Source organism: Lasioglossum baleicum, chromosome 12 (genome assembly GCF_051020765.1).
Source record: "Lasioglossum baleicum chromosome 12, iyLasBale1, whole genome shotgun sequence".
Lineage (NCBI taxonomy): Eukaryota > Metazoa > Arthropoda > Insecta > Hymenoptera > Halictidae > Lasioglossum > Lasioglossum baleicum.
Window position 1 is genome coordinate 9,408,078 of NC_134940.1, and position 17,301 is coordinate 9,425,378.

The 17,301-nt window shown below is 47.2% G+C and overlaps 1 protein-coding gene across 1 annotated transcript in view; it reads right to left on the reverse strand.

Moving 5' to 3' along the window:
• Positions 1-17,301, reverse strand: part of LOC143214537 (dynein axonemal heavy chain 7-like) — an 18,752-nt gene continuing 1,451 nt past the window's right edge. Inside the window, exons 4-38 of the mRNA XM_076435728.1 lie at positions 17,161-17,291; positions 16,948-17,101; positions 16,730-16,879; positions 16,477-16,665; positions 16,298-16,401; positions 15,933-16,202; positions 15,545-15,849; positions 15,044-15,398; positions 14,490-14,963; positions 13,908-14,288; positions 13,237-13,676; positions 12,901-13,016; positions 11,437-12,822; positions 11,045-11,242; positions 10,840-10,971; positions 9,672-10,727; positions 9,287-9,460; positions 9,007-9,179; positions 7,764-8,769; positions 7,163-7,351; positions 6,010-7,088; positions 5,685-5,876; positions 5,396-5,622; positions 4,610-4,980; positions 4,251-4,431; positions 3,793-4,091; positions 3,449-3,613; positions 3,141-3,381; positions 2,405-2,694; positions 2,319-2,336; positions 2,222-2,248; positions 1,280-1,517; positions 1,051-1,202; positions 511-792; positions 1-220 (exon numbers count right to left, since the gene is read on the reverse strand). Of these exons, the coding sequence (XP_076291843.1) occupies positions 14-220; positions 511-792; positions 1,051-1,202; positions 1,280-1,517; positions 2,222-2,248; positions 2,319-2,336; positions 2,405-2,694; positions 3,141-3,381; positions 3,449-3,613; positions 3,793-4,091; positions 4,251-4,431; positions 4,610-4,980; positions 5,396-5,622; positions 5,685-5,876; positions 6,010-7,088; positions 7,163-7,351; positions 7,764-8,769; positions 9,007-9,179; positions 9,287-9,460; positions 9,672-10,727; positions 10,840-10,971; positions 11,045-11,242; positions 11,437-12,822; positions 12,901-13,016; positions 13,237-13,676; positions 13,908-14,288; positions 14,490-14,963; positions 15,044-15,398; positions 15,545-15,849; positions 15,933-16,202; positions 16,298-16,401; positions 16,477-16,665; positions 16,730-16,879; positions 16,948-17,101; positions 17,161-17,291 (11,352 nt within the window). The 3' untranslated portion in view covers positions 1-13. The remainder of the gene's footprint in view (positions 221-510; positions 793-1,050; positions 1,203-1,279; positions 1,518-2,221; positions 2,249-2,318; positions 2,337-2,404; positions 2,695-3,140; positions 3,382-3,448; positions 3,614-3,792; positions 4,092-4,250; positions 4,432-4,609; positions 4,981-5,395; positions 5,623-5,684; positions 5,877-6,009; positions 7,089-7,162; positions 7,352-7,763; positions 8,770-9,006; positions 9,180-9,286; positions 9,461-9,671; positions 10,728-10,839; positions 10,972-11,044; positions 11,243-11,436; positions 12,823-12,900; positions 13,017-13,236; positions 13,677-13,907; positions 14,289-14,489; positions 14,964-15,043; positions 15,399-15,544; positions 15,850-15,932; positions 16,203-16,297; positions 16,402-16,476; positions 16,666-16,729; positions 16,880-16,947; positions 17,102-17,160; positions 17,292-17,301) is intronic.

The window sequence follows — 17,301 nt, forward strand, 5'->3', positions numbered from 1 at the left end:
GGTAGTAATTGGTTTAATCGGACAATTGGCAGAGCATGGCTACGCCTCGTAGAATCCAGTGTTCAGGCGGAAGCTCCGTCGGGAGCCACATGGCGATTACGAAGTTCGTCGAGTGGCCGGTCGTCGACAGAACGCCCTTCCTCTCGGTAGTTTTGTACACGGGACAGGTGTACGTGTGCCTCTCCGGTACGTCATCCTTTTTCGCCGGTACCATCCAGATCTAGATACAAAAGCGACCGTTCAGCGCGAGCAAATTGCACGAGGAATTCGGGACTGCGCCAGATGAAAGTCGTCGCGATACCGAAACACAAAAGATTTTACGGAAACTGGGATACTATATTAAATTGTCAGACGTAGAACAATGAAATATTTTAGGTTGCTGTCCGTCGAAATATGCTGTTCCATGGGTAAAAGGATTTTTGATGTGGACAGATATTAACATGTTAAGTTGCTAAATTTAATTGTTTCGGGAGTGTTGAATTAGTTTGATGGAACCTGTGAAACACTCACGTAGGGTACAGTGTCGTACAAAATCTTCGGCAACGATTCGTCGAGTTTCATCATCTCCATGTTGAACCGGGCTCCGTCGAGGAACAGGCCATAAACGTAAATACCGTCGGGCGGTGGTTTATCGAAAGTAGTCGCTTTCAACGGGATAAAATCGTAGATCAGAAGATCTATGGGTATCGAGTACTTCCTTGCGTAATTCTGACGGGCGCCGGTGAGGAACGCCTGGGTGAAATAGAAGCCGGAGAGCCAGAAGGTCATTGGTATGCCGTCGTCATACCATGACTTGAAAAAGATCATAAAAATCTAAATAAAACTACTGTAAAAATAATAATTTTAGTTATGAATTCCTCTATATTAACCCGAAAATTTCTATTCATTGTTGGCTGCATTTATTTGTATGCTTAAATATTGATTCCAAACGAGTCAGATTCGAATTTATCGAAAAAGACAGGCATAACATTCATGCTCGTTAGACTTTGTCAAAATCTTCATCGCCTGACTCGTTAAAATACGGCAAGGGGTTAAGAATGCCGGAAGTACCTCAAGAAAGCCGAGCCTCTTCAAAAAGTCCTGGACGTAGCTGCCCAACGGTTTCAGGGACGGATAGGAGTTCTTCATCCACATGGCCGGAATCTTACCAGTGATTACCGACGAGTAGACCTCCTCTAGGTCCGGGCTCATGATCACCATACCTTAGATCATGTTCACAGGTCTGTGAGAAGATTGATCGCGCGCGCGGCCCTCGGCACTCGGTCGCTTAGTCGTTTACCTTTGATCGCTTTCTGAACATTTATGAGGCTATTCCTGATCGTTTGCAGAAGCTTGTTGAATCTTCCCATTTCCTGTACCAGCACCGTGTTCATGCTTTGATTATATAACGTCGGATACTTGTCGAGCGCGGTGACGAGATCGAAGTTCGCCGGCAACTTTGACAGAATATCAGACGCCACCCCGTAGACGGTCTCGTCGGGCGACATCCCTGTGTCTGTTTCCGTTTCCCCGGTGTCCTAATTGGAGGACGGCCGAAGCAACACGGTGCCTCGTTAGTAGTCCGCGCGATTCGTCACGCGGAATACATTTAAGGAACGCTATTATATTTGTGAAACACGGGGCCGCCCGGCTCGTGCGCTCGGCGACGCGCGCGCTCGCTCGCCCGCCTTAATTGTCACGGAATTAATGAACGGAAGATAATGGCAACGCGCGGGAGCCACCGCCGCGGGAATTCGCGTTGAACAGATTCTAACGATATCTTCGCCGAGATTGGCCCCTCGTCAACCTGTTAACCGCGTGATTTTCGGATCGATGCCGGCCACGAAGAAGAACAATGCTGATCCGTGGTTAACCAGTTAATGTGCTGAATATTCAGGGATTGGTATCTTAAGGAAATGTCCAACGAGAATAATCGCTCTGTGGCTGTGTACGTGGAATGGGCAGTGACTGTGGTCGGACAAATGCTGTAGGTACTGCGTTGCATCGGGCAAATGGGATGTGTCCCTTTAAATGGTGACACAATCAGAAATTGTAACTGTTTATGACATGACAAGAGGAACGGGGAGGAGTGTACAGTCGGACAAGTGGAATGGGCCTTTGTCCATGGTCAGACAAGGGGAATAGGCTGCTCCTTAATGTATAACGACCGCCATAAATTACGATAGAAACAGCTTCGACAATACAAAAAAAGGAAACACGGTGTGAAAAATATCTCCATTACCTGTTTAAACGACGCTTCCAGATTAAGCTAAAAACACACAAGCATGAAACACGAAGTGCTACTTGTTGCACGTGAATTACAGTTTGAAAAGACTTACGTTAAGTCCCTGGACCGTCTGCGCAACGAGAGCAGGATCAAATGAATTGTACAACTGTACCATTTTTTTCTTCCGCGAATTTTTACCTGAGTCGCCAGAACGGAGGACAGCATCAGCGTGGTTTCCTGCTGATCCTTGATGATGTCAGCGTTTTCGTTCATCCCGAAGACGCTCGGCGCGGTGGTCATCGGGAACGATTTAACGTACTCGAGGAAATCCTCGCGACCGTCGACCCGGGGCACGTAATACAAGCCGCTCGGATCGAACAGGTATTTCTCGTTGGCGAGCAGCTCCGAGGAATAGAATTTCGCGAGGATGGTGTTCAAAGTTCGTCGGTCCCATTCGTCTGTCACGCGTCCGCCGTAATTGCATTCGCCTGGGAGACAAATTCAATACGAATTGGATCATCGAGTGGCCCAAAACTTCCTTCCGCGATCGCTCGGGGCGTTGCACCGAATCGGTACATTACTGGACCTCGAAGTGCGGAGTAACTAACCGGAACACGGTGCCGGAAACCGCTGAAATCCTGGCCGATATTAATATTCAATTAAATGTCCTCGAGAAGGTGACGATCCATGCTCTGAATTTTTCATCCAGCATACTATTGATTAAATTCGAAAATAAAATTCAATGGTTAAATTTTCAAGAATACTTCATTAATCAATTATATAGTCACCATTCATTTCTACAATTAGAAAAAAATGGTAACTGTATAATTTCCTTTTTTTTACATTTTCGCGTTAGGCCAGGATTGCACCGTGCTATTTTGCAAATCTGAAAACCAGCTAAAACATTGAACAACAGTGTAATACTTGAGAGTACCCGTTAAATACTTGAGAGCAGTGAACTGCACGTCGTCGTACTGATCCAGGAAGATCTTCAGCTGCAACGCGCTGATCCTGAGATCAGTCTCATTAAACTCGTACTGATTATTCCAGCCAATCGGGCCGAACTTTCTGCGTTCTTGGACGATCGCATGGAAGAAGCACAGAGAGAAGAGCAGCTCCTTAAAGATTCTTTTCTGCTTGCACGTCTCGAAGAAGTCGTCGTCGGATATTGGATCCTACGTAACCGTCTTGTTACCGAACACCGTCGCAGGATAACAATAATCGTATTTTTCTTGTTATCACCTGGAGGAAGGATCTGTTTATGTTCGCTCGGAGTCCCTTGGGCGGCTCGTTCGTCATCTTGACGCCGTTCTGCAGAATGCTGACGGGAAAGTGGTCGACCGGATAACTGGTCAGCCATAGCCGGAAGTCGGGATGCACGGTTTCGGGGGTGAAGCTCTCGCAAATCTGCGCCGACAGTGAAAGAAACTGAACGCTCCTGACCAAGGATACTTTGAGAGAATCTTGAAAGTAAGTTACTCTCCGTCGTTCCAGTTTAATTCCTTTCCTTTTTCTCGGCGATGGGGCGGCTCGGATTCCATTACGAAGGCGTCGGAAATGAGACAGTTAAAAATTCATTTTCCTACCTTCTCCAATTGGGGCATGAAGCTCTTGGCAAGATGACAATTCTGCAGGACCACCCAGGTGCCGTTCTTCAACCCGTCGTCGATCAGTTGGGTGGCGATCACGCCCTGCCCTTGACCCAAAGACAGCGAGAACAGCCGGCTAGTGCCGAAGCCTTGGTCGTCCGCGAATTTTAACAGAACCGCCATAGGGTCCGCGCCAGGTGTCAGCACGAATATCAGGGGGATGCAGGAATACGAGTCCGCGAACGATGACAGCAGGTCGAAGGGCGGTGGCTCGATGTACTGGCGTCCCAGTTGTTCTATCAGGACCGAGGAACAAAGGATTTTCACGATAAATTCATTTTCATGAATTATTTTTAACGCACAAATCGATGCCCTCGTCGAAAGATCGATTTCAGCTTTTTACTCTTACAATGTGTGTACTTTGGGCAGATGGGATTAAAGTATTTTTCGCCTACCTTCGACGAATCTCTGCACGGCGGACACGAGTTTGTCAGAACGGATACATCTTAGCACCAGCATTCTCTGGAAAGGGTTGAGCTGGTTGTAAGGCTCGGGGAAATGTAAAGTGTGAGGCTCCATGTGATCAAAGACGACCTTCCAAGCGTTCAGGTTCCTCGTGAAGGAATCTTTGAAGCCCTAAACACAAAAACACCGGCAAACCTTGTACACGGGGCGGCTACGAGATCTCTAGTGATGAACCCTAGAAGGGGAAGGTCTTCCCCTTGAGGAAGTAGAATGAAAACCTTTTGACGCGCGCCGAAAATTCGAACAATTTTGTTTATCTACGGACAACGTGAGTTGGGGGATTTATTACTTGGAATCCGGGAACATTGTCCAATCGACACAGCTCGTCCCAGGATTTTGACGGCAGCCATGGCGCGGGACTCGCGAAAGGATTATCGAGGCCTACGCCGCCAGTCAACAGAAACATCCATTGAGGTATCGAGATCTCTCCCCGCTTGTTCAGCAGATTCACCGAGAGCAGCAGCGAGAACAGAAGCTTGTCCTTCTCGAACAACGAACGACATATGTTCACGTACAACGAGTAGGTGAACTCCCTCGTCAGATCCTGTAGCCGCTGCTGTATGTCCTCGACCGAGTCCGTGTTGTCGATCGTGTTCTTGAAGAGATTCACGAACCAGACTAACGAGTACTGATACATCGGATCGATGTTCGCCAGAACCGCTGCGGAACATGAATATTCTATTTACACATCAATATTTAAGATACGCTGTTTCCGTTGTTCCACTGCACATTTTAAAACGGACGAAAATAGCCGAACTAGGGGGACGACAACTGCACAAAAACGAATCCGGCAGATTTCATACAATTGGAAAATTTTAGCAATTAGAAGTTTTCAACCTCGTCGTGAAACAAATTACTTGGCTACCGACATTTTCTGGAAATTTTTTACCATTCTTGACATTACAAAAAGAGATGCTTCTCTATATAAATTCTGGGTAGTTTTAACTCGGCTCGGCAGGTTTAGCGTTAAATAAGAGATAAGAGTTAACTGGAAGAACGAATCTAACTGAAGGGGCGAGAATGTTCGCAAGGGTTTTGTAATGCCACGATCGATTCGTTGATAAAGACGAACTACCTATCGTGAAGAAAAGGACGGTGCTGTAAACAGCTATCGGCGTGTACTCTAATCTCGCCTCGTCGATGGACTTCTCGGTTATCTCCGCCGCCTCTTGCTTCGTGACTATGTCGTTCGAGAGTTGTTTCGAGGAGCTCAGGATACTGATCGCTCTCTCGTCCTCGAGAATGTTCGCCTCGGACGTCGAGAGCACCTCCAAAATCTTGTCCTCGATTTCCTTGAGCATTCTGCGAAAAAAAAAGCAGAATAAACAAATCCTTCTCAGAAACAATTAACATCCTCAATATACTTCTTGTTAGCAGCTCCTTGGACGATCAGCTGATTCTTCTCGGCCTCCAGATCCGGCCTTTCTTTTGCTACCACGATACCGAGAAGCTGATCCTCTAACCCAGTTGGAGTGATCATGAAATTCATCAGGGTCACCTTGACCACCACTTCCGGCAGATAATGAGGATTCCTTAACTTGGTCGTGACGTAGAATCTGGCAATTAGAAACAAAGCTATCAGAGGAATAATGAAAAACAATTTCTATATTGCTACATGTCCAACTTTCTGGAGGCAAAATAGCTTCTAGGGCAGAGGGTTAATAGCAAAGAAGGACGATGGACCCTAACCGGAAGTCATCCGAGTACTCGATAATCGAATCTCCGATCTTGATGCATATAGTGCCGCCAGACCTGAAGGTCTGTTTCATCAGCAGCGGTTCCAGAGCGGCGTCCAGCTCTTCGCCAACGTTTTCCAATAAAACCGGCTGACCGAACTGGACAGCGTTCTCCAGGACCCTCATGTAATCACTCTGGTTTAACCTGATCACATTAATATTCGCCTCCTTCTCCATGTTCTTCACCCATTTGTTGGCCTGGCCCTGGGGATCGATCATCAACGGCCACCGTCGAGAGTTCGCGACGATGATCGCGTTATCGACGGAAAAGAGATCGCTGGGCAGACCGAAGATGTTCCAGGATCGGATCAACACAGGATCACCGAGGATCTGTGTGAGCTGGAAGTCGGGCGTACAATAGACGTCCAAATCGGTGCAGATCTTAATCCAATTTTCAATCTGCCGCTGTCTGTACTGAGTGGTGAAGACCCCTAGGTAAGCCACGATGCCAGACCCGATCAGTATGTCGCCTGTCAGCTTGTAATAACGTTGGCCGAGTGCTTCAGCCGTTTCCGACCACCTGGTGTATTCCCCGCCCAATCCGCCGATCAGCTCCTTGGCTCTCCTTAATTTCTCCTCGCACTCGGTCACCTCATCCATCATTGCCTGGTAGTCCTCTTTCCTCTGCGAGAGAAGCGCCTCCAGCTCCTCCAGCCTCTTCCGGACCTCTTTTAGCTGGTTCCTCTTCAGTTCCAGCTGTGTCATCGCCGCGGCATAAACAGCTTCCGCAGCGGCCAAAGCTTGCTTCTTCGGTGCCACGATTTTCGCCACCTTGTCGTACTCGGACAAAGCGAACACCCAACGACAAAGACCCTCGCAGGCTGTCGACACCTGCCTGATCCTCTCCGGGTCGAAGTTCGGGTTCGTTAAAATCGTCGTGCGAATTTTCGTCATGATCCTCTCCGGGATGTTGTCTTTATCAAACAACAACAAGTTCTCCAGAAACTTCATGTCGCTCAGAATTCGCAGAGAAGCCTTCCAGTAGTCCTCCACTGTTCCTTCTGGAGTTTGGACCTTGTCCGGCTTCACGTCCTGATGAAGTTCAATTCTTTAGTTAGCTTTGATAATTCTCTAGTTTTCAGGATTGATGGAAAGGTGAAGTGTACTTTGAGAATGCAAACTGCTTCCATGACTAGTCGAACACCTGCTGGAGGGCGCTTCATGGATCTGACTATCTGGATGTCCTGCGGGGTTAGTGTGTTCAAGGCTGCGTTCGCTGCGTTCAGGATCGGCATCACTTCCTGCAAGTCGGCGTCGCTTTCCTCTCGTATGGCGTCCGCCTCGCTTGCAACGACCTTGAAATGTAAGATTCTCATTGCAGATTTACAAGAACTCTTTCAAAGCGCCTGTGGAAAATTTAAGAAGAACGAGAGAACAAAGGGCAACAGCGACGAACAAACGATGAGAGGACTGTTCTGAAAAATGAACTTATCGTCTTATCAAACGCAACGAGTCGGTACTTCAAAGTAGAAGTCGAGGGGGTGCAAACCGCGAAGTAAATATCCTCAGAGTGGTTTCTGCAAATGCCTGAAATAACGTGGGTTAATGAAGTTTCGGTGCCAGGCCCCGCTAAATCTCGTTAACGTTAACATGCCGCAAAGCGTAAGCGAACAACGTCGAAGAGAGGCCTGCGGATGACGAGAAACCATCGAGTCACAAAGAAGCCGGGCTGTGAAATAAAATCGACTTTGATCTCGAAACTCGTACCAGAGCAGCCTCCTCATCCTGCTTGACGACTTGCTCGATGGCGACGGCCTCGTCGTTCTGTCTTTGAACGTCGAGGAACATGGCCTCGACGTCTTTGGCGGCGACGAGTAGCTTCGGCTGTAGCGCGAATAGGATATCTTGCATCTTCTCCACCTGTTTGTAAGTGCTGTCCAACCTTTCCAAGCCGGCTTCGTACCGCTTCTTTCCTTGGATCGCCTCCTTCCTTTTCTTCGCGAGAAGTTCCTTGAAGGTCTTGATGAGCTCCAGGTAGGAGGTCGGAGTAACGTAGTTGTGGCGTTTGGCTTTCCTCATGAATTCTTGCGTCAGACTCTGCGTGGACGTGTGGAAGAACTGGCACATCTCGATGCAAGCATCGCGTTCCTTCACAGTGAGTTTGATCTCTCCAAGAAATTTCGTAGCTACGGCTAGCAGAGCGTCCTCGGGCCAGGGTTGCAGCCAGTCTATGGTGCAGCAATTCACCAGGGCCGGGAACTTCCTGATTCTGACCCGGAAATTGTCACCGATTGGAGACATAGTGACAACCACGTGCAGATGCTCCCGAACTGTCTGCACGAAGAAGGTGAACAACGCCACCGGGCTCCCATCAGTCTGCACCGACCTGTCCCTCTGACGGTCGATCACTCTCATCTTCTCGCAGATGTCCGTCATCTCGTCCGATGCAAATATGTTCGGCACCTCCCCCGAGTTCAGCAGATTGCTAATGTCCTCGAGAAACGATTCCTCTCTCACCTGCGTATCCATGAACAGGAACACCGTGTGCAAGTCGCTGGCCGCGCTCTTCCTCAGAATGTCCTTTAAGTCCTCGTGCCATTCGTGCATCCCGTACAGTTGAGTCATTTCTACGCTGAACAGCTCGTAGTCAGAGATATGCGCCGCCAGCTTTGTCAAGGACTGACGACCCGAACCACCCACGCCGATTAATAGGGCGTGGCTGCGAGGCTGCATCATCACTCGACAGATCTTCGATAGATGCTCCACGGCGAATCTGTTTGATGCACAAAATCATTCTGGTTCTTTGACTCTGGAAAGACTTTAACACTTTACCTAGCAGAGATTAATTAATCATTTTTTTCATCTACAACTGACAGCTGAGGATTATTTAACGTCCTAGCTTAATTGGTATGGGCCTCCAATTTATATTTATTACTTTAAGATTATAGTAAACTTAAGGATGAGCTGATTTGTATGAGAAAATAAGCGATGAGAGATGTAAGAGGTGAACCTGAAGAGAACGAGATTCATCGGTGTCCTCGAAATGGAATTGTATTCTTCCAGATACTCTTCGACTACCTCGGTAAGGGTGTCCAAATTAGCGACTTCTACGTACAATTTCTTATCAGCGATAGGGTCTTGATAGTCACAGTAGATTAGGTTTCGAAGTTCTGTTTCTGTTACCTACGGATCAATGAAAATAGCGTGAGTTAAATCTTAAGGGAATTGATAATATCATTCATCACAAGGGGTTAAAGACACTTTGCTCTGCGAAACTGATGAAAACTTACCTCCACCTCTGCATCGCCAAGTAAGTTCTGAAACAAATGATTCAGGTCGTCGTCTAAATAAGCAGACACGGTGTCTCGTATTTGCTCGACGAGCCATTTAACGTCCGTGTCGTCTACCAATCGATCCCCATAAACGCGGAGAACTTCGTGAACCCATAGCCTCTTCATGCCGACCTTAAAAAGGTAAAGGAACCCTCGATGAATCAAACTCCAATGAGGAAAACAATATTCAATCATCGAAGCTAAAATTATCGATCTATTATTAAAGAAATAATGTTTTAAAAATACGATGTGAACAGTATTCAATATGGAGACCAGAGGCGTGCCTCTATAGGGGTTCACACGTGTTATGCCAAAGACATAATTACATAGATTGTCAACTTACAGGTTCGGTAATAGTCTCAGGCGTAGACAGCAGCACTCCCTGTATCACCCTCGAGAAATCTCTCAAGTTAAACAGGTAATGACACTTAGCCGGAGTCGGCAAAAGATACTTTCTAGTTTGCTTATAAATGTCCAACGTCCCATCGACAACGTAATCGACACAGGTTTGGAAAAAGGTTGGGAACTCTCTTCTGTTCAAGTGCCACGTCATTATGGTGCTAAATATAGTGGTCAGAACATTGTCAGAGAACTCCGAAATGCCCAGAGTGAAGAAATGTCTTTTGAACCTCGGTGTGACATCCAAACCACCGGATGGAGGACCCATGGCGCACACCAACTGCACGTCTACAAGTTCTATGGGAGCCACTTCCTTCAGATCATACCAAGTCCGATGATCTAGCCACTGTCTCAACAGTTCTATAGGCGGCTGAGCTCCGTACGTTTCTTTCTGAGGCATGGACAAATCATCTACAAACACTACCCAATGTTTCCCAGGTGGTGCCCCATAGAGACCCTTCCTCCTCCTATCTAGCTTGTTCATGATGATCTCCTGTGCCTGATTAGCAGTAGTTTGTGCAGAGAATATCACGAACAGAGGCTTATACGTCTCCGGGTCGTTCTTCTTCAAGAGAAAATCCATGATGTACACGGACTTGCCAGTCCCAGTTGGACCAACCAGGAGGATAGGTTTGTGGTGGCAAATGAGGAGCTTGAACAGGTGAATATAACGAACAGTCTCGATCGTTGGAACGATCACCTGATTGACTGGCATGTCTTTCGGAATAGGTGGAACGTCTTGCAGATCCTCCAGCCAGGGTCTCCACTTCCCTTTGCCTTCCTTGATGAACTTGTAATCGAAAACCAGACCAGTCGAGGGTATATTCACCACGTAAGGCTTTGCCGGGTCTTTGGTGTCCTCGGAGAAGCTAAAACGTTCCCTGATGTCCTCGGGAAATTCTCTCTGTGTCAAAGCTCGGAAGAGATCGCTGAACAACTCTCGTGAATCCGCGTCCAGGGTGCCTCCCATTGCCCAAATGCAAGCGAAGAAGAAGCAGCCCTGCGATAGAAACGGGATTTCTAAGAACAATCCCGAAAATTTTCGAGAACCCGAATGTGGTTGGGAATGCCGAATATTCTCGAGAACCCTCGAAACGGAAAGAAACGATTACCTCCACTTGCGCTCGTACATCTAGATCGGATAACGTCTGAAGATACTTCTCGTCGTAGAAGTCGTCGAGGAAACAGTCGAATAGATACGTCACCGATCTTATTAGATTCGCATCAGGCATTGTAATCAACTCCTACGGGAAGAACGATGAAAACGCTCGAGTGACAGTCGTTTTATCTAAATCGATCGGTCGAAATCGTTCGAACCTTGACTCCGCCTCTGCGCATCAGATGAAGGAGGGGCGGGCAGAATCGCATGTACATGTCGCTCAAATGATTCTTAAGGAATTCCGTGAGCGTTGATGGCAGCGTGTTCAACCAGGAGATCAAAAGCGGCTCCCAGCCGAGGCTGACCGGCTCCATGTAGATCATGCCGCATCTGGACACCGTGGCGGGCGAGGCCACCTGACATTCATTTAATAATAATTATGATTAGACAAGTTTATGAAAGAAATGAGTCGATCAAATGCGAAACATGAAGATATTTAGAAGATTTCAAAGTACTGCTGTATTGTTTTCAACAATTCTGTCATCCGCATATGATCGACATGTAAAACAGGAAGAGATGAGCCTGTCAGGCTGTCCTGAAGCACCCTCACCTCCAAATCCATGGGCTCGAAGATCAAGTTGGTAGTGGGCGCGAGCTGGATGATTTCGCCGGAGGTCAAGCACAGCTTTTTATTGTCGTCGAGGACGGTGTTCATGTTCTCGATCCAGAGGGCATCGACGGGTCCATCGAACACCAGCCATTTCCTATTCTCGTTGGTGGAGCTCGCGAACGCTCTGTAGCTGACAGCTAGGACACCGTCGCTCCACTCGTGTGAGGCCGGGTCGAACTGGCCGTACAGTTGGCCCATCGTGATCGCCTTCGGATTAATAACCGTTATCTCCACCTGGTGTTCGTCCATCAATTGCCGCTCCTCCAGCAGGGCCAAGCACTTCGCCAGCATCCTATACGCAGATGTTTTCCCACCGAACGGTAGCCCGACAATCATGAACCCGTGCCTGACGATCATCATCTCGTAGATCTGTTGGATCTTCTCGAGAAAGAAGTCCGTGCACTGGATGTTCCCGTCGACGCAGGCTTCCATAGTGCAGGCATTTAGATGAGTATAATCTGGAGTTGGAAGGACGACGCCAGGGAACAAGTCTGAAGCGATTCCTTCGAAGAGAGGGAGATCGTGAACGAGGAACTTGGGTAGGTTGACATCGAGGATGCTCCTTAGCATGAGGATGTCCTCGGACTCGTCCGGGTACCTGAGCTTCAGATTACCAGCAGCAACCAAGACGGACTTCACCGCCCTCATACCATAATCATAGTGACTCTGACTGCTCAGTTGTTCCGAGCAGAGCTTGTAGGCAGTGACGATCTTCACTGCCAGCGGCCTGCCATTATAGAAACCGTAAGAGTACAGAGTATTCTCAGCAATCAACGCGTAATCCGGTACCATCATGGCTACCGGCCGGAATAGAGCCTTCAGATTGTCCGGTAACTCCGATCTACCAGCATAGCCGGGGTTCATCGTGATGAAAATCGCGCAAGATGGATCCAGAAAGATGTCCGTTCCCTCGAACACCATCCTCTCCGCGCCGCTGTTGATCGCACGTTGGATCGTCAAGATCTGTTGCGCCACTACCGATAGCACTTCCAGATCGATTCGATTGAACTCGTCAAAGCAGGACCAGGCCCCACAAGAGGCTAAGCCCTTGAAGAATTTCCCTAGGGCGAGGTAGTCCAGCCCTTCGGAGCAATTGAAAACGACGCACTGTTTCGCCACAGCTTTCGCAAGATCCTTCGTCGTCTCTGTTTTGCCAGTTCCCGCTGGACCTTCCGGTGCACCACCTAAGTGAAGACTTAGGGCTCCGAATAGAGTACGGTAACATCGATCTGTGAGAGGTGTGATCACTAGCCTGGAGGAGTTGCCGAGGTACTCGTATCCGTATCTCAGGCGCGAGTTGATCATGTAGGACCACATGTTGTCTTCCTACAAAAGACAATATTTGAAATAGTAGATCTCGAATATCTAAACCTTCAATTATAGAATTCTGAAAATTATTCGAACCAGCCAGTAATAGCGTAGCTGGCAAAGCCATCTGAAATCGGTGTTCTTGGTCACTTCTTCCTTGCAGAGACCCGCCAACACGTCTTTCCCGTGGACATCGAGAGTGACAAGAGCTTCTAAAATGATTAACTTAGTTTTCAGAATGATCTGTCTAATTTCTAATTGTTAGACCGGATCTTATGCATTTATAACAAAAAAGTTTAGACTCATTAAAGAAAGAAAGCTGTTTTTGGTTGAATCTCGTCTGTTGCAGTTTTTATTTTGCATAAAGATCCGCATTCTTCTAATTATATTTATTGCCCAGCATCGAAGGCTAAGAATGACCAGGGTAATCACCTAAGGTAATACGGTTCTGCTTTGACAATTTCCCCCTGATCAGCAAAATCACCTCGTTCAGCTCCGTCTGGCACTGATCGAAGTACCTATTCAAACCCGCAGCGCCGTACTGCAACATAGACTCCTCGATACGCAAAGTCCAATACATCTTGCCAACGCAAAGAATCGTTTGACCCGGCCAATCGAGCACCCAGTCCCTCCTCGGCTTCCGAGGATACGCCTGTATTGCCTGCTCCACCACATGCCGAATGCTCCGTCTCATAATCATTTCCAGTTCGACAAGCCACTTCTCCACTTGTCCTCTGGCTGCAGAAGTGGATATTATATCCACCAGGTCCACCACTTCGTCCTCCGTCGACCTCATCGCCAGCACGTCCTGATCCTCGTTGAACTTTAGCCTGTGGATACCCTCGAAACACTTCTTCAGGTGCGGCTGGACACTGAAGAAACACAATCTCCTGTACCGAAGCTTCGTTCATTATTTAAATTTAGACAGTGGGAACGTTGATGAGGTAATGTAATTTTAACGATTTTGGTAATTAGCCTGATAAAATCCTGCTTCATTAAACAGCACGACAGATCTGGTCGTTTTATCTAAATGCGATCTTGCGACTAGACATTTTCACGGAAGATATATTATATACTTAATAAAGAATCGGTGGTTGCGTTACCGAGTTGGATCCTTGGTCTCCGACAAAATTTCCAGCAGCTCGTCGTTAGAGAGGAAGAAGAACCGTGGGAAGAAGAGCCGCTTCTTCTCGAGGTAATCATTCAGCCCCTTCTGAATGTCCTCCAGCAAGCCGAAACTCTTCTTCAGCTTCTCGAGCATCTTATCGATCTCGATCACAGAGAGAACCCGAGGATTCGCTTGGACGGCCTTCATGATGTCGCGCCAGGTCTTGTCTACGGCAGAGAACTTGCGTCCTTCATCTGGCATTTGTTGTTGAATATCTGGAGACGTGAATATCGGTTCCAGGTACATCCAAATTGACTGGACACGGAGCCACTGGTCCAGGATGTCTTGCAGCAGGTACATCTTGCGCTCCCACGACCTATTTTGTCATGAAAGTTCATCATCAGACTATTCCGAGTCTGTTTCACGTACTCTCCATGCCTCATAAGAACTTGAACACCTCCTGGCAGGAAATCGAAAGGAATTCCACTGGCACTTTCGGTTCTAACCATTAGCTGCGAGCGAGGGACTTCTTGTGAGGCGCGGAGAGTAGCTCCTACAGTTTGAATAATTTGCTAACAGAATTCTACTCTCGAACGGCTTGATATTCGGCGAGTTCTTTATCGTGACCGTCCTGATGATATGATCATCCAGCAGCAGCTGAATATCGTCGACGCCAGCGATAACATAGGTCCCAGTCTCCTTGAAAGGATTCACAGTGAACGCCAGATCAGTCCAGTCCTTCTCCATCTTGTCCATAGCCTTCTCCAAGGTAGCCTCTTTTGAAGCATTGTCCGAAATCGCCTCGAACATGCTGGCCATCGAGTCCAAGCCCATCTCCAAGACCTTAGCCAACGTCAGGTCAGCGTCCACCTTGATGGGAACGCCAATAATCTCCGATATCTGCTCCCAGTGGCGATCCTTCAACCCTGGATTGCCCAACGTGAAGATGATCGGCATGCGTGCCCTGAAATCCTCGATATTCTCACGGACGGTGCCTGCCAGATCCCTCAGGTGCGGTTCTTGGAAGGTCTTCTCCAATTTGTAGATCGTTCTAATCCATTCAATACGTTTAGATCATTAGTCAATTAGTCCATTAGTTTATTATTTTGTCCAACCCCTGCAGATATTAACCTGTACGCGTATCCGACGTCATTGTCGATATCCTCGGGGCTGTAGCTGCCGATCATCGAGTTCAACCATAACTCGTGCTTGGTCATGAAGTCGCAGATAGCATCGAACAGCTGCTTGAACGGCTTCAACTGGTCCGCGATCTGTTTCCTACGCGGATATTGCGTCACCTCCCAACCGAACGACGCTTCCTCTTCATTAAACTTGTCGATCTTCTCCATAGCAGCTATCAGCCTGTTTTCCAAGGTCTCGGTTCTCCTCTGGTACTTGTAGACGTCCGCTATGTCGCCCCAGTATTGAATGTCGTCCACTTGTTTGGCGTAGGAGTCCAATTCCTCCTCGAATTTGATGTACCTGACTGTTGGACGAGAAACGTAGTCAATCGATAGAATCATTTCGGTGTGCATGTAAATTCTCCAATGATAGATGAAGGAATTTTTAAGAAAAGTATAAAAGAGAAACAAGGTGGTAAATAATAATAATAAAATAAATAATCAATAATACTTCTCAGAGCCTCTTGGAACTCCACTGTCTTCATAGCCACCATAATCTCGTTCTCAGCCAGGATATCAGGTATCTTGTGGTACCATTGAAACGCCGCGTTGTTGGAGTGGATCTCGATGGCCGTGAGGGCATGATAATCCGACAGAAGGAGAATGTGCTGAATTATATCGTGGAGGTCAGCCTCCAACTGCTTCAGAGATCCGTCCACGGATCTTCTAATGAACGCGATGAGGTCCATCAGGGCTGCCGTGTCCGCAGGCGTGCTCAAAGCCCGTTCTGCTATAGCTTCGTATTCCTGCGCGACTCTACACCAACAATTACTCTTTCCTTTTGTCTAACCTTAATTATTTTAGCGTTCTCGAAGAATTAAGAGAAATAGAATACTCGCCTGACCGCAGTGAACTGATACTTGTCGACGAGGGTAGCGATAAGAAGATTCTGTATCTGACTGATTTTATCCACGATTGTCTCGACAAAAATTTTTCGGGACACTTTGAAGAGGCCGGCGAACGCTGTCCCCTTGACTGTTACCGGAATATTCGCCATAAGCGAGCGGTAACGCTTCATCATCTCCTCGTATTCCTCCAGCGTTTTGTACTCGTCGTTCACGAACCTCTTCACCATTATGTACTCGTCGTTATTGTACAAATGTTCGTACCTGTAACGAACAAACACGATTCCGCCGATCGTCGTAAATAAATGAGTGGAGCGAACGATTGATTGATAATTGATTGATAATTGATTGATAATTACACTTCCAACGCGGCCAGTATTTTCTGCGGAATGATCTTCTCGCGATCGATCAGATCGATTATCTCCTGCTTCTGTGCCTCTACGATTGAATAATTTATCTTTGCCTGTAGCAGGAGGATTTTCAAACTAATTATTACCCATTCATAAAGAACACGTAATAATTATTATTTTCGATTTACTTCTAGGACATGTAAGGTGCCCGACCAATCCAGATAAAGCTGCGTCTCCAACGTGTTGAATTTCTTAACGGCCACGCATATGTGATCCAAAATGCCACAAAGTCCGTTTTTAAATGCATCAAACGACGGATGGAAGCTCAGTGACTCCGATGTGACAACTATATCCACGTGAAATTCGCATTTACTAGGCTAAAAGTAATAAACAATTATTCATTTCTTCCGAAATGATATTTACAGAACTGAACTGATTCACCTGGCCCCGGACGATCAAATTCATGAAATCATTCAGACTATTTTGACACAGGGAAAGAAGCTGAGCCTCCATTATCTTAGCTACGCAGCCGAAGAATCGTTTGAACTTTTTCGTCTGTAAGGGACTTGGTACTAAACCTTTTCTGTTCCTCTGAAAAAAATGGATTATAAATTAAAACGTAATTTTAATTTTATTGAAACAATGTAGATACTGCGTACCGCGAGGAATATATCCTGAATTCCACTGAACCAAGAGCTCTTCAACACGATCCTCCCCTTTTCGATTTGACGAGAAAGTACGGTTTCAAACTCCCCCAGGTCCCAGCTGCCCTCGTGTTCCACGATTTTTCCGATATCGACGAGCCGGAAGTCTCTGGAATGTAGTTGATCTATCGAACACGAGTGCCGCGCTGGAAATGAACAGTTCCGTACCGAAATTTTTGTATCCATTGATCCAGAGTCATCTTCATGCATGGATTTATCAGGTACAGCGTGTCCTGCAGGACTGCAACTCGCTCGCGAACCTGACCCACCAAACTGGACAGCAGATGAACATCTTGTTCCTATCGAAAT